Source organism: Trachymyrmex septentrionalis, unplaced genomic scaffold (assembly GCF_001594115.1).
Source record: "Trachymyrmex septentrionalis isolate Tsep2-gDNA-1 unplaced genomic scaffold, Tsep1.0 scaffold108, whole genome shotgun sequence".
In the NCBI taxonomy this organism is placed as follows: Eukaryota; Metazoa; Arthropoda; class Insecta; order Hymenoptera; family Formicidae; genus Trachymyrmex; species Trachymyrmex septentrionalis.
The window spans coordinates 1,186,097-1,204,242 of NW_017304207.1; the positions used below are offsets into that span (position 1 = coordinate 1,186,097).

The 18,146-nt window shown below is 32.9% G+C and overlaps 1 protein-coding gene across 1 annotated transcript in view; it reads left to right on the forward strand.

Annotated features, from left to right (window-relative positions):
* Window positions 1-18,146, forward strand: part of LOC108747485 (homeobox protein orthopedia-like) — a 47,874-nt gene that overhangs the window by 7,809 nt on the left and 21,919 nt on the right. The window contains exon 3 of the mRNA XM_018484995.1: window positions 900-1,081. Coding sequence (XP_018340497.1) covers window positions 900-1,081 — 182 coding nt within the window. The remainder of the gene's footprint in view (window positions 1-899; window positions 1,082-18,146) is intronic.

Below are 18,146 nucleotides of genomic sequence, written 5' to 3' on the forward strand. Positions count from 1 at the left end.
TATATTATAAAAATAGATCAATTAAGATTTAGAAATTTTTTTCAGTGCAGAACAATATCTTAAATTAAAATATCAATTTTCAAAATTATTACTCCGGATTTGATGTTAAATTAACCATGTCATTTTCACACGTCACGTTAACATTGAAGTTATATAAATAAAACTTAGAAACGAAAATATTGATTAAAACGCGCATTAAATACAATTAGTTTAAAATTTAGCTATTGATCGATGTGCAGTACATGTTAAATTTAATAAGCGTAGTGGTTATGGAATATCTTACCATTAGCTATAAATATTAATCTAAAAAGATATTTATTAAACAATTATTGAAATTAAAATAAAATTGATAACTGTCTATTAAATAAATATCTTGATATTATTACAATGCGATCTGAAAAGAAGGAAAAACCTTATTGATATTACCCTTGTGATATTACTCTGATCGATTTTACACTTTTTATTATATAGATGATTTTTTTATATCGATTAATTTTGAAATAAATAGAGTATACACACAACGTACATTTTATTTTCTATTTTTCAAAATGTAGAAGATATGGAGCAGAGAAAATCTGGTTTTATCTTTTAAATGTAGCCTTGTATATAAAGCATCCTGAAAGTTTGACGTAAACGTTTTATACATAACGAAAAATAAATTTAAAAACTAAATAAATTTTTATTGAAATACATTTTATTTCGACAGCAATTGAATTATTTTATTCTTCTTTTGACTTTTATTATTGTTAGTACTCTTTGGAGGGAATAATTTGAGAGTGCTTTATACTTATATGGTAACCGATAGCCAAGACCGTATTTTTTTTATTAACAAGTAGGACTGAAAGTAACCGGAGAAAATTCAATTCTTTACGTTATTTAACCATGGTTCTGCATTTTAGGTAGCGCGGCGGGGATCGGGCAAGGTGATGATAAACCTGCGAAGCAAAAGCGACATCGGACGCGTTTCACTCCGGCTCAGCTCAACGAGCTCGAAAGGTGTTTCGGCAAAACTCACTACCCGGATATTTTTCTGAGGGAGGAAATAGCACTAAGGATCGGCCTCACGGAAAGTCGCGTTCAGGTAGGTGTGGTCAAAGTGTACACACTGCCGATGGCACGAAATGATTAATTTCAACGTGTGCTAGAGAACTTATCGCGTGACTTCACATTGTGCCAGAATTACGTGCGAGCTTCTGCTATACATTTTAAAATAGTTACAAATCAGTTTGGACGCTTATTTAAATCGGCTATTGAATTAAAAAGAGGACATTGATCAAACTCTTTATGATACGACTCATCGGAAAAATTAATTATCTTTCAAAAGTGTTTCTAAGATTTAAAGATGACTCGAGAATGTAGCCAAAATGTAAATTGATTTGAAAGTTTTAACGTACTCGTATGTAATGCTATGTATAATTGAAACCTTATCACATTCAATTTCTTATTTGTTTTTGCACATCAATTTCTGTACTTGACTCTTATATATGCTCTTATTAACTTATTTTATTATCTTTTCCTCATCAGAAAATTAGATTTAATTTCTTGTAACATATGCGCACAACTTTGTGCAATGACCGACTCATTTATATAAGTGTCTCAGTTATTGTAGTGATTTATTATTGTTATATATATATATATATATATATATATATATATATTATTACATAAAATATAGATTTTTGCATGAGCAAAACAATAATACGCCGAACATAGAAAGACCCAAAGAACACATTCATAAAAATTTATAAATATGAAAAGATAATGTCTCTGATTGTACAAATTTGGTGACACGGACGTATAACATTTTAGAAATGTTTTAAGGCGTTAAAGATATCATAAATTCTCACCATACGGTAACCTCATAGCTTTCCTCAGAAATGTATCTCAGATAGTACCGGAACTTTGGTAGAATCAATTGTGCCGGCCTACCTCGGCTTTTTGGATTAAAGTGAAACTTGGAGCAGTAGCTAAGCCCTCGCCCTGCGGGGTTCCGAATTTTGGTGGGTTCCACTTGGTTGCAAGGCGACCGCGAAACTTTGCGGAAGCTCGCAAGTCCTGCCCCTGGCATCAGGAATTCCGAGATCAAAGATCCAGAAATTTCAACCACGATCCCCTCAAAAGCTGTTCTCTTACGTATCAATCTATTCAAGTCTTTTCAATATAAAAGATGTAAGAAGACTGAGAGAAGACGCATTTAAGCCTTTCTTAATGTCATATAACTTCTTAATGTCATTGAACTCAGTTACGAAGAAATATTTATATTCTAGAGACCTTTTTTTATTTATATAGATTAATACTTTTGATATTTTGGAAAAAATTGATATATCCTGGAAAAGTGACATCTTGTTCTTACACATACGGATAAGATGCCATAAATTAAATGATATGACGCAATAAACTTGCATGTTTTACTTATCTGCAGTTTTTATTTGTTTAAACAGCATTTGATTAACTTAAAATAATTTGAACTATATAAAGTATTCCAAATTTTAATTTATATAATTGTTTTAATGTTGGTATTAATTAGGAAAGATCATTTGTTTTATACTTATTGTTATTTTCCCTCAAGTCTGAACAGGAAGATGTCAGTGTAACATTTATGCATATAAAACTATTACAAATTATATAACTTATATCAGTCACATGACGACTAAGAAATAGTAATCAAAATTATATTATTTGCTCGGTTTTACAGTAAGCTGTATTTCGTCAAATCTTTTTCGATGTTGATACACAAACATTTTCCGTCGATAATTGCGCAGTTTATTACACGCTTGTGCATAATCAAAATGTTCAACGCGCGTTCTATGAAAAAAAGCTACAAACAAAATACGTCTTCCTCCTTGTGGTATTTCTCTCCGAGTCACTCTATACAGAAAGAACGATTTTGCTGAAAGATATAAAATTTTGCTGGATATACAAATCTAAAAATAGTTTTATTAGAAATTCAAACTAACTGCTAGAATATAAAAAATTTTTGTATCATTATTATTTTTTTAGATTCCTACATAATTATTTTGATGGTTCAACAAAATTATTTTTAAATCTGTATCTTTAGCAAAATTGTAGATATTTCAGCAAAATCATTCTTTCCGTGTATATATGGATTTATTATCAATTATCATAATTACAGTTTAAATTCGTTATTGCCTAACATGTAATTCAGAGATAAGTTTTATTTTAGGAATGAAATATTTAGAGGAATGATTTATAAGAGAGAATTAATTGTACTGTCTTAATATGCAGAGGTGTAACGAATCAAAAATAGCGCATATTAACGATAAAAATTAAAAATAGACGCGTCAACAATAAACGTCGGATCAAATTAAAAAAGACACGGTAAATTGAGGCATCTTCCGCATTATAATTTAACAAGTATGATGTGTTTTTGACAGCAAGAATACTTTCGTGATTTCCGCCGTTTATCTAAATACGAAACTGACGGAAATTTCAGAATTTATGAAACCAAAAGGCTTGAATTTCACTGTCTTATTTATGTAAGAGTTTATCGACCTCTTCGTTTGATTGTTGGACGCATTATTAGCGCATATTTGATTAAAGATTTGAAAGGAAAGTTAGCATATGGGATATTGCTCCCTTACTTCAAAAGAAATGCAATTAATAAAATTGATTTTCAAGTTATTACCATGAACGAGTTAAATAAACATTACCCTATCAATTATTAAAAATGAACTTAGTTTTCAAAATCAAAATCGTGATCACAATTTAAAAGGTTAAAAAAACCATCAAGGTTGTCACACAGCTTAAAAAGGATGATTTTTAAGAGTTATGAAATGATAGTGACAAAAATAACATTTGGCCATGTTAAGAACATATTCTTTTGCTGATATTTAGTTTATTATTAATTTTCTGTCAAGTTGAAAAATAGTTTTTTTTTTCTGAAAAACTGTTTTTGTTACTTTTGAAAACGGAGGAGCATTATTCGCTTTAAAATGAAAAATTTTACGCAATAATGAAACTCAGAACAATAAAGAGCGGTCACTAAAAGTGATGAAAATTAATAGAGAAAATTATAAACTAAGGTTTTCCAATTTATTATGCTTGCGATTGATATTATTTTGTTTGATTAGAGGATCGAAAGGAAATGCATTACATTGAAACTGATTTTGAAAATGTGGATAACATTCTTAAATATCAATTACCCTTAATTACTCTTAATCTTTACATTTTGACGATAATTTTATGCGTTAAATTAATTTAAAAATCACACAGCTGGAAAATTATCTTTTCGATCGGATTTGACCAGCGCGATAGGGCGATTTTGACCTCCCCGCGGGCTATCAGCTGACAGAACTTTTTTAAGTCTCCGGGGCACGTCTAGAAAAACGGAGTTAATAGAAATTCATGAAAATTTTATTCGCAACTTGGAGGCGTCAGTCAAGCTGGGCGTTGTGCCGCATACCAATCAGCCACGCTCCCTCTCGCGTGCGCATTTATAAATTCGCACATGCGATTGGCCGGATATGACGCGTATTCCCGTACTTGTTTGCTGTGTAACAAAATCTGTCTGTCTGTCTGTCTGCATGACGGGAACAGTTATCAAGATATCGTCGATTAAGAGTACTTTAAGGCTACTTTACAATCGAGACAATCTTAGTTACGTAAAAAAGAAGATAGCTTCTGCAATCAATTGAGATATACCTCGAAGTTCGCAGCGATTCGTGAATTTTAATTTGCGCAGCTTATAAATTATTTTTCCACATGCTAATCTCATTCCGATATCGTTTTTTCCCGCGTACTTATTCCATAATATGTTATATATATTTTTAAGAAGTCGATATTTTCTTCTATTGCAATGTCTGCTTCTCGACGTAAATTTTATCATGTCGCATGGAAAGAAAGGTTTCGTTAAAATATCTATCTAAAAGTTTAGATAGATAGATTTGAAAATAATTTTATTTGGACCATCAAAATAACTAGAGATACCCAGTTGATGATTAGAATATCAAAACTTTTTGCCACATTGTTTATTATGTTCGAGCGTTCTATTTATTATGAGCAATTATTAATTAAGATGGTCCAACGAAAATATATTTACAGCTGTATTTAGTTAAACTTTGGAATATCAGAAAAATCCAAACGTTCTTTCTCTGCAGACTCGCGTGACATATTGACCTCGGCGCGCACTTTCCTATTGTTTAACGAATTAGTGATTTCAAAGTCACCCGTGGTGCACTCGGTGACTTCTTTACCTAGGACTCTATAGTGGCGCGTGTCCGTTTCGGCGAAGCGGGAAACGTCAGGCGAGAGGAAATTAAAAAAAAAAAGATGGAAAAGAAGAAAAAAGGAAGAGAGAAAGTAAAGGGAACGGGAGAGAAAACGGACCGGGATTCGTGGGTCTGTCGGGCGGCAGGCTGCCTAATTGAAAGAGGTTTTCTGTGGGCGAGGGTAGACATCAGCGTGAACGAAGCGTTTCCAAGGAAACCCGGCGGCGGGCACTCGTGTGGAGAGGGCCTTCGGCACCAATGGGGCTGCGAGGGAAAGGCGCCGGCGCTCAGCATCGCTATACTATCGAGCGTTGCTATCAAAGGTTTCTTGACTTGCCATGGCGGACCCGTCGCATGTTTTAAGGACGGCCGAGTTATCCTTTTTTGTTTTTATTTTCCCTTCCTTTTATTACTTCCGCTCTGCCCGCCGATTACATACCATGCCGATTATTCCGCAGTAATGAACTTGAATAGAAAAGATCTCGATGATGCGCAGCATCATCCCCTTACTGCAGCACGCGCCCACCTCGTCTCACGTTCTGGGATACTTAAGTAACTGTGCGTTTCCCTTTAATTATTATATGAGTCTGCGTACGTTTAAAAATTCCAAAAGTATTCCGAGAGAAAAATATTCGGTATAGTGACCGTAATTGCATGGTAAAATATGGTTAATAGCTCCATTTTTATAATTATTACTATTACAATTTATAATTATTTTGAGTGCAACGAGTTATAACGACAAATAGTTTTCTTTTCGTTTAGAAATTAATATAAACGCATATTCTGTGTAATAACATTACACAGAAATATGCTTGAATTTTTCTTAATAATAAAGCAAACGTCATCTAATATTTGAATATTTTAAAACGCAAAAATGTATAAAGTTTATACATTTTTGCTTGTTTATATAATACTATGAACATTCCACTCGTTACATTTCACTTGTTTATACTATAAACAGTTTTATAATTATTAGAGGAAAATCCCCTATTATGAGATAGGCATATCTAATACGAAAGTATTAGCGTTTCTGCTAAATTAATAAACGCTATCTATTAGTTCCACCATGAATTTGTTGCTCTTGGATTGAAAACTATTTAATAGAAAATTCATTATTAGATCATGCCTGTCGTTATTGTAAAACAAAAGTTTAGAATTTGAATGTCTTCAAGTTTCATTAATATGAGCCTTGAAATTTTCAAAATTCTATGAACTTCTAGCATTTACCCAAAATAAACTCGATATCTCATAATAGGAGCCTTTCTTCTATAATAATTAAATTTATAGTTATAACCAAAAATATAGAATTGAACCGAAATTGACTATAAATTGTAGTTAAATTATAATAAACTAATTATATTAAACTTTTTTTTCATCTATGCGCACGTATGTCAGATTACAAATTGTTTAGGAATTAAAATATCTCGAACTATTTTTTAGATATGTCTACTAATTAATATTGACTTCTGTGAGAGATCGTTTTGTGATAAATATGGTTCGCGAGAAATTAAAGATTATCGAGCGATTTAAATCGGAAGAAATTCTCGTCTATGAACGGATTCCGTTTTTACAATTCTACATTGTATGCAACATAAATTATGACACTCTACATCTTACTCATTGATGTAGCAAGCGTAAACAGTTGTTGTATAATCGTTGCATTAATGGGTAGAAAATTGCTCGCTACGAATGCGTTGTACATAATAACGTGGCAGTTCTCCCCTCTCTATCCCTTTAATAACTGCGATAGTTACACAAGAATTGCTTCGCTCTTTCATTGATACTGCTTATTCAATCATTCTTCACACTTTGCTTTTGTAAATTTTATTATAACAATTTTATTAAATAATCTTTCGAGCCTATATATATTTTTGATATTGAATTTCTTTTACTTAATTATTCTTGTTAGTCTAAGTTTCATTTGTTTATAATGTAAAAACAAGTGAAAATGTTACGAGCGGAATGTTCACAGTATTATATGAACAAAAGCAAAGATATATATAAACTTTATACATTTTTGCGTTTTAAAATATTCAAAAATTCGATGACGTTTGCTTTATTATTAAGAAAAATTGAAGCATATTTCGCAATGTTATTACACATAGAATATGCGTTTATATTAATTTCCAAACGAAAAGAAAACTATTTGTCGTTATAATTCGTTGCACTCAAAATTCGATCGATACCGCATGCGATAGAGATATTTTGAATGCAAACGCACACACACATACACACGCACACAAACACACATACGTACGCACACGCACGCACACACACACACACACACGCACACGCACACAAACACACACACGTACGCACGCACGCACGTACTGCTGGTAGAGCGAACAGTCGCACGGAGAGATTAATCAGTCACCATTTTTCCGATCGAGCACAATGCGGCGGAACAATGGGAAGCATCTCTGATTAGCAACAAAATACTTGGGCTGGCGTAATGAAATATTACGGTTCATCGATTTGTAATTTATTATCGCACGAAGAGAGGCGTAATTGCTGCTCCATCTCTAATTCCCGTTAATGAACAACTATTAAATTGCATGGGTAACGCATCGTGAGAACTGCTGTACAAACAACAATTACTTCGAAGTGGCATTATGCAGCTATTCGAAATTATGTGTAACATTTAATTAACGTCTTAATGCAATTATTGTTGCGTTGCGAACTCGTTAGCGCGACGATATGTATTGTCCTAAGACGCGTATCGGCGATACGCACATTCCCGCGATAGCACCGCGAGATTTGACGTATGCGTATAGAATATAGAATATAGAGCGAATTACCGGGGATTTGCGCGTTTGTCCGAAATAAAATAATTAAGAGCCGCCGACTTTAGCGCTGAAAAATGCACGGATTTTTGGTGAGTGTTCGCTCCGCTTAATTAGTCGTAATGGACATAATGAATTTTACATTAGACCGAGTTTTATCATTTTCGAATAAAAAAGGGTAATTCACGTACTCTCATATCCTCCCCGGCGCGTTACCCAGTTTGTGGAGCCGTGTCGCTAAGTGCAACCAACTTCCTCCTCCGGCTGCATCAAAATAATTGCGTTCGTGTGGCTCTTGCATTTGACGTACGTGCGACGACTGTTTTTTATAAGTGCGAAAAATAACTTATTAAAGCCCCTTGCGATTAATAATTTTAGTTGAGCAAGAATACAGGCAATTCGATATTCTCGTAATGTGTAAAGAAAAAGAATGATAATGTGGATCTATTTCGTTTTTTTTTTTTTAATGTAATTTTTTATATTTTTAGTTATCCTCTATTCAATATCGGAAACGGTTATTTATGAACCCTTCATTGTTACGCTTTTATAGAGTTTCATAATTATCACACTAGATCAAATTCGCCGATTAATGCTGCCATTTTAAAACTATTCTTCGACACGAATAAAAAAAATATATACTTTGAACTATGGAATATACTTATAAAATGTCTCTTATTAATGACAACATTACGAACCAAATAACAATATGTTGAAAAAATTCTTGAAGACGTACACGTACACATAAGAAAAGTGAACTATAAGATAAAAAATCAAAACCTGTTCATTTTTTAACTTTTTTAGTTTAAATTTTAGGGTGGTATTTTTAAAATGTAGTACTTTCATAATTAATTAATTTTTTACTGCGATTTTTTTGATAAGTTAATATCTGAAGAGGACTCAATCCGGTAGCCGAAACTTGTAATTTGTATTTAAACTGAGTTTTTATTTTATTATATATTTTTTCAATTTTATTTTTCCCTATTTGTAATTTATTCTTTTAATTGTGTAACTTTTTTAAAGAAATGGATTTGACTCTTACTTTGCTCTTTATTCATTGTTATTTATTTTATATAGGAAGAGTCCTGCAATCTGTAAATGTAGTACTTTCAGATAAGAATATATACTGATGCGCGTTTAAACCAATTTTTTTTTTTACATGTAAAGAAATATTATTTTTTCTCTTCAACACACCTGCACTAACAAGTTTTTGAATAATCTCTCAACCGATAGAGGAGACTTCAAACTTCTGATTGATATCGCATAAAATTAAATTACGGCGTAAAGTTACACAATCCGAAATTCGGATTACGGGTCATTTTAATCCGTAGTGACAATGATGGTTAATCTACACTGTTAGATATCAAAGGAGCAATGGTAATTCAATCCCTCGAGTTAAATAACATTTTGTTATTTTTAACTTCCATATATGTCAAAATGTAAATCAATCTATTTCTGTAGTTAGTTTCAAAATAAATAACGTTCATGGTAACGTATTCACTTAGTAAATAATAAAGTAAATTTGAATCAAATTTGGTACATTTTCTTAAATTAAATTGTTTAACTCTACTGTACTAGTTAAAATAATGATGTATATTGAGTAGGAACAGCGGCGATCTATAGAAATAATAAAAATAACTTATTGGATATAATTTGACGTAGTTTGACATTATAAATTTATTTAACAGTGTAAGTGTTTAATATAAAATACACTTATAATGATTAATGCCTGTTTCTACTAATATAGATTAACTTTAATCTCGATTCAATTTATTCTTCACATTTTTTCCATTATAAAAATTTAGAAAAGGATGAAAACTAAGTTGAACAGAGATTAAAATTAATCTACATTGAAAAAAGTTTGCAAAGTGCGAAAAATTGTTTAAATAACATAAAAACAGACACTATGATGTGACCATCAATGTAATCTAAATGTAATGTAGCTTTCCCCTTCTAAATTTTCACGAAATCTAGATTCTTCAAGCTTTCCAAGTTTGAATTCACAGAAAATTCTAAATATATTAAAATATCAGATTTAGGAGGTTCTTTTTATGACTACGCTCTTCTAATATCTTATAATAAAATTATTCGCGAAAATTTGCAACGGTTGAGAATCTGTAAACTCGCGAATTAAGCTATCAGTTTCCCATGATAGATCCTTACTGTAATCGGAACAAGAAAGAAGTATAAGACGTTGATGGAAATTAACGAAAAGCGTATGTTTGCTTCGCAGATCTCTCTTCCCATCCTTCTCGATAATATTTATAATATTATTTCTCAATGGAAGCGTCGTTTGATGATTATGCATTATTTCGCGCGGTGTTAAAACGCGAAATAATGCGGATCTGCCGCAGGTCGCTCTCGCAGTGGGAATTCACGATTGACGCACGGGGTCAACGGCTTTTTTTCATGCGATGTGCACGGTTTTAGAACGCGCGAGCGGCATTATTCCTTACCGTCAATCATATCCCGAATATTAATTCGCTCTGCTCGATGCTTCAAATAAAGTCCAATCATTTTAGAGACCGCAATGAGAGAGAGAGAGAGAGAGAGAGAGAGAGAGAGAGAGAGAGAGAGAGAGAGAGAAGAAAAGAGAATTTGAGACGAAAAGCTTTTTTCAGCCGGACATTTATTACTAAGCCGACAGTTTATTTCGGGCGGCGTATCGGCACTTTACAGTTTTAATTACGCGTATTTTAATCCGCCCAGGAGACATTTTCTGTTTCGAGAGAGCGGCGTTGAATAGAACGAGCTTTATTAGACTGCACACAGTCGATTTAAATTTAATCATAATGAAGAGGCGATTAAAATTGCAATCGTCCACGGAATAGAACCCATAGCGCCGGGCAGTTAACGTCTGCTAACAGGCATTTAACTTAACTGCCTCAGGTAACTGCTCGTTTCTAGGCTGAAGGGTCCTTTCGATTGCCACTGCCGGAAATTTTATGGGACACGACCTTTCGTCGATGAGCGCGAACTTTCAGGGCCGCAAAAAAGAACAATTACCTACTAGTCTCGCGCGCGATCGTTTCATGGATTATCGCAGTCGTGTTACCGCTGATCCGACAAACTTCTTTCGATTGTTTGAGTTCCGGAATCGCGATGTAAAATCATTAATGTGAAAATGGCTAGCATCTTTCGAAACATTTTTTCGATAATGTCGTTTTATTTATAAAAAAAAACCAACATTAGGTGGAATAAAAATATTTTCGCGATTCTCCTACGCCATGAGAATACTGTAGCAAAACCTCATCTATTTCCGGTATATTGGATATTTATCGATTATATGATATTTGTCGAATTAAAAAAAGTAATGAAAAAGATCATATAAGAGCAATGTAAATTTTGCACTTGTTTGTATTAGATTATAGTTAAGAGACAAATAATCTTTATTGCTGTTGTACAACACTGATAAGGTATATAGCATTAAATGACGGCAAATTAAGTGTTAGATACACACAATCAAAAATACGGCAACAAAACTACTGCTTTGAGGCCTATCTGCAAAATGTTGACAATCAATTAATAATTAATATAGCACATACATTCTTGTGTGTTTTGCGAGTTTTCATAAAATAGTCAAGGTGAGTATATAGAAGACAATAGTTAGCAAAATAGAGTAACTCACTGATATTATATTTTAGTGAGTCTCCTCTGCACTATCCAATAAATTTTATGATTCCAATTATAGAAAATAATAGACGTAGTTTATATAAATAGAATCCCTGTTTTCTACTAATTTTCAGTATATAGTTTGTTTGTCTTACTTCCATTCCAATTTATCTCAAAGTAGTATTAAGTAATTTACTAATCTTCTTACCTAGAATCTTAAACAAAAACTACTTCGAAAATCTGGGAATTTTTAGGAAATTTTTACAAGATTTAAATGAACACAAGGAAATACAATAAATACGTCCGCATACGTAGACACTGTGAGAAAAAATTTCTATGTTTGTGATTACAATTATATGTTACTGTAATTGTGGTTTTACTGCTGCTATAATATGTATATTAATAATAATATTAATAATAATTATATGTATAATTTTCAATAAATATACATTAGCGATTGAAAATGACTATAATTATAGCTATTGGCATTATTATTTTATATGATTGTCTTAAAAATGATTATAAAATATAATAATTGAAACTATCTTTATGGTAACAGTAATTGTAATTACAGTCACTTTTGGTTGCAAACTATGTATATTTGTTAATAGAACTACACGTATGGTTATTATTACTAATATTATTGTAGTAATAATCATAATTATTTATCATCGTGACGTGTAATTACAGTCACAAGTACCAAAAATGTTTTTCCCAATGCAATACACGCACATATGAGATTGTAATGAATTTTGTATGAATAAGATTATAGATTATAATTAAGGAACAAATCAGGGGATTGTGATAAATTACGGTAACTGTACGAGAGACATAGTCTCTTGGAGGAGTCAATGGCTAAGCACCAGTGACTTTTCTCGCCTCTCTATATATCGCTAGTTCCAGAAGTCACATATGCCAGGAGAGAGATGGTAGCTCGTCCACGGTAGCGGGTGCCAGAGTATTGCTTTCAAAGTATCCCCCGGGAACCGGATGAATGGCGATGTCATTCGGCCGTCCTTTGGGATAAGCAAGTGACTGCAGCGAGGATAAATGTAGTTCGTTATTGTCTTGCCCCGAGAAATGGGAAATGGTTTCGCGTTGGCTCGTGTCGGGGAACTTACCGTGGCTTTTTCCAACTTAAAAGTGACGTTTCCATATTCGTGAGTTTTATAATTGCGACAGATATTAATTTTTCAATCTAATCTTTATTATTATGCAATTGTGCTGAATGACGATTAATTTGTGATTATATACAAGTCAGCGCGAAGTCTTCGTCTATTTATTGCATTTAAACGTTATGATTCAAAGGGAGAAGTTTCAATGAGCTCTGAATATCCCCGGAGTCGACAGCTCGCGACTGGAAAAGCGTTCCTTTGAAAATGTTAATTATTTATTAGGATGGACCGTCCTTGTCACATTGCGCTTGTCATCATCGATAAGCTTTTATGAACGAGAAATTACGCGCCGGGGAATATATCCGATTCGAGCGATATCGTCCCGCAAAAAGTCAATAATTCCGCCGGTCGACTGTGCGCAAAGGAAACGCGAGTCCGAGGACGTTTATTGCAAAATCAATACCTTTAACGCGGAGTTACGGTATCGCGCGTGCGGTATCGAAAGTCGAATATGATCGAGATGCGATATTGAGCTGTAAAATTTTCGAACGATAAATTATCGCCCGTTCACATTGCGGACGGATACACATATTTGGCGTACGGCCGGACATGTGTACGCGGCAATCGAGTGTTTTACGACGATGCATCAAGTTACTATACTGCGAATCACTCTCGAGCATGAACGAGCGTCGCGTTAAATCATCGTCACGTTGTCGCATGCACACTTGGGCATCTTCTTCTAACGTCTTTTAAATAGTCTTTAATCTTTCTTTCTTTCTTCCATAGGGATTGCAGTAAATAGCACATCGCAACAGATTAAATAGACTATATTTTATGTACATGATATAAAAAATAAATCTATCAAATGATAATACTGAAATTGATAAAGGGCATTTAGAAATCCGCGCTGGCATTTAGAAATTGCGCTTAAATTACTGGACGAACCTATCCGTATATTTGAAAGTATTTAACAGAATTGAGTACGAGGAAAATAAAAAAATAACAAATAAATCTAAACAGTAAGAAATAGAAGTGGATCAATATGTGACGAGTAAGGGAAAAGAGTTTTATTCCGTCGAAGCGAATCTTGCAATTAGTACATATTGTAGATACTTAACCCTGCCATTCTACGCGGTTTGTCACATATCTATCACAATATCATGGACATCTGCGACATAAAAATATCGCATAAAAATGAACATATTGTAACAATTTTTTTTTTTCAATTGAAACGTCACATATTAAAGGATGTAATGATAACAACTAACAAGCAAGTGTACATATCTTTATTATAATAAAAAGTTATAGCATTATAGCAAAATAAAAGAAATCTTGGATATGTCATATTAGGACTGTGATTCACATGCTCACAATGCTTTTTGAATCATTTCGTTCTTGTTGTTTATCAAATGTTAAACAAGAACAAATGATGCTCATGAGTGTTATGAGCGTGAATCGGACCTCAGCCTAGAAGTCGCATCGAAGGGTTAATAATATTTCTGTGTAAATTTTAAATATAAAGACTTATTTTAAAGAAGGCAAATTTAATAAAGCAATTTTAATAGAGCTCTTTCCTTTATTTGTATTAAAATAAATTTGTAGAAAAATTTCTTAATTATTAGTGATTTTTTTAATTTTATATACGCAAAAGAAGTAATTATATATTGATATCGTTAGAATGATAATATTATGAGAAAGTTGTTTGTATTACATATGATCTTATTTCACGATAGCTCTGTGCTCTTCGAAGTATCTCAAGCAAAGGTTTCATCGAAATGAAATGTAAAAATTTATTTTTTTTTGTTATTATGTCATTATTAGCATTTCGAAATGTTGAAATAATTTAGGATGATGTTTGTAAAATTTGCAATGATAAACCAATTTGCTTTTCCTTGTATGAAATGGAACTTTGGAAAGCGATGAAAAAGTGTAAAACGCGTGCGCGAATCTCGCTTCGCCCACCGTCGCTTCGGCCCGCTTCTGCGTCGCTCTGCGAAGATCCAGCGCCTCTGCTATGCAGTGGTCTATGCATTTTAAGGGAGGGGTGATTTTTAATGCCGTATAAATATGCATAGGCCGCGATATTAGCTCTTACGTGTCGCCGCCCGAAAAATATCGCGTGTAGGGTACGGCACGAAACGCGTTACACGCATACGGATGCGCGCGTATGTAACAAGGTCGGGGAGAAAAGCATCCCCGTGTAGACGTGCGAGGTAACAGGTCCGCGGAAGGGCATTAGGGTTCTCGATGGATAAATTGTGTCGCCGCGATGACCCCGAGGGAGCATCATCTAACGCCCATTTTGTTATGACGTCTGCAATACTGAATAATTTCGAAGCAGCGAAAATCCATAGGTTCACCCGATTAATGAAAGAATTGATTGCGAGGATTTTTAATGTGCATATACTTGAATTGTAAGAAATTAATTTTATGAGAATTTAAAAAATGTTAAATAATCGTATAGTTTAATATAGAAGAATTCACACTATTGAGAGTGTAATATACAACAATAAAATATATTAATTATATTAATAATAATAATATAATTTTTGATATTATAGGTAGATTTTTCGTAAATGTACCTACGATGCCATATAGACTTTTGCGAGCAAGTTTATCCCAACAAGTAAATCCAGTTCCACGAGCAATTCGAGCTAATTTGACGACATGTATCGTAAGCCGACGATATTGCGCCCGTGAAATAATAATAAAGTATAAATGGATCAAGTTTATGGCCGAGGTGCATGTGAGAGCACCGAGTATGCATTTTATCGTCGTGTTTCGCGTCAAACCCTTTATGAGATTATGTGCTCTAAAGGAAACTGCTTGCGTTTCTCTTCTTGCTGCGATAAATTTTTGGAATCTTCCATTAGACTTGCGCTACCTATTTCTCATATTTGTGTGCTAATAAGATAGTTATTTTCTCAGTAATAACATTCGAAATGTAAAACAGTGCTGTTGCTTCTATAAATTTTGCATATTCAGAAATTTTTGTATAAAGATAACATGGAGAGAGAAAGAAATTTTAATTAATTTTTGTTTTTCAACAAGTAACAGATGTTTGTAAGATTTTCATACTGAAAAAGAGGGATACAATTTTCCAAAAATTCCATTACCCTTTAATTTTTAGAAATTCCATTTTGAATTTCTTATATAATTAAATTCTTATATAATAATCTTATATAATAAATTATATAAAAAATTTGTAATATATGTATATATTTCATACATGTATATACTTCTCATAGCATATATTTATAATATAATATATGTATAGCTGTATGAAATATATAATATATTATAAAAAATTTAAATATCTTTTGCAATATGTGAAATGTAATGATATAAAACTACATTTATGTTTAATTTTAAATGAATTAAGATAATAAAGTTTATTAGCAACGTTTCAGATAAAAAATGACTGATTTGTATAAAGTTTTTAGTATTTAAATATGATAATTCTTATGCATTTTATTCTATAAAGTAAAAAAAAAAGTAAATTGTTTAAATTTGAAGAGATTTTCAAATGTAAACTCCTTCTCTTTAAATTCATTGTAATGAAATCTCTACAAAGAGTGAAAATTGAGTCAGTCTTGAAAAAGAGCGATTCAATTTTCAATCTTTAAGAGAGAGAGAGAGAGAGAGAGAGAGAGAGAGAGAGAGAGAGAGAGAGACACATTTTACTCTTCAGAGTGAGATTAATTCTAAAAGTTTTAGAAAGTTGATTTTTTCAAATTTGTAGATAGTAGAACCTTTTTAAACGATTAAAAATACATAAGAATTATCATTAAGAAACAGAAATCTTATCACTAAATCAGTGTCATTAATGTGTTCATGTGTTATTTGAAGTAACAATATGTAATATATTCATATGTAATATTCATATTTTTTACATAATATAGATGTGTCGTAATAATATATCAAAGTAACCGATTTTTAATTCTACGTTAAAAGTCAGGTGATTCACTAATGGCATAGCGAAAATCTCTCTTCTGATGGCGCAATGCAACATGAAACAGTGGGCGGTCCGGGTAATGCGTCTTGCTACCCTCAGACTCCGTCTCCCGACCACCGTCATCAATCAGGGTCACATCCTGCAAACACAACTTATGTAGTATTTATTTTCATTAAATTTATCACCACCTGGTTCATCCAGCGCGCGTTCTTTCATTGACTCATGAAAACATGTTAATTATTAAAAAATTTCTCTTCAATTAAAAATTTATAAATAATCCTAAGGAATATAAAATAGAGTAGCTTCGATAAAGTGTATTGCTTTCGTCAATAATATTGTGGAGATGAAATATTTGAGTGTATAGAAAATACAATAAAAATTTATTATTAACAATCGGAAACAAGTCACGAATTTATAATAATTTTAATTTATAAAATCGCTTATAAAAGGCCTTAATGTTTTTTTCTCTCTATTAAAGGACGTTAATGTTTTTTTTATTTATCTTTTATCGATCTTTTATTGAAACATTTTTCTATCAAATTCTTTTTTTCTTCTTTTCGATCTATGCAAAAGCAATAATGATTGCAATCGATCGTGCTTATTGAAAAAATTGATACCAATGATAATTTAATTATAAAATTTACGCAATATATTAGGCGCTAAAATTCGCTTTGAATAATCTTCTTTGCTTAAATTTGATATTTAGTTAATTAAATATTTAATATGCGATAATGTAGATTTGTCGAATTAAGGGCTATTATCTTGTTATACCGTTACAAAATATTAATCCTGTAAATTGACTATTTGAGACGGTGAATCAAGATTTCATCGCGAAAAGCTTCTCCCATCCCGAGCGGAATCACGAAAGAGAAACGTTATCTCGTTTCGTGGCGATTCGAGGCGTTTTTCCGCGAAGTGAGTCGGACTATTCTTCAATGGCGTGCTGAAAGCTACTCCTATATATCTTGTGGCCTCGGGCAGATCCCGCCGCTTGCCTTGATGGCAAGCTCAATTTATATCAGCGCCTGCTGAAACCCCCTTTACGAGGTCTCGCCACCTCTTCCCCACCCCCTAAACCTCACCCTAACCTCAAACCACCCTTGCCTGGCCAATGCTCGCTTCTTGCCACCTTCCATGCCTCCCCTTGAAGACTTCGAGGGTTTCTCCAGAGTTAAACTAAGCCATTCGCGATCGACGAAAAGAAATAGAAAAGGTCGCTTCTTGAAAATCGCGATCCTCACCGTCTGCTATGATCTTTTGTCGTTGGGAAAATGTTTCTGGGAAGCATTATACTTTGATCTGATAAAATTATAGTCCCAGCTGAGATGAATGAAACATTTTTAGGTCCCGTTTTTTAATGAAATATATTACACACACATACACACACACACACACACACACACACACACACACACACACACACACACACACACACACACACACACACACACACACA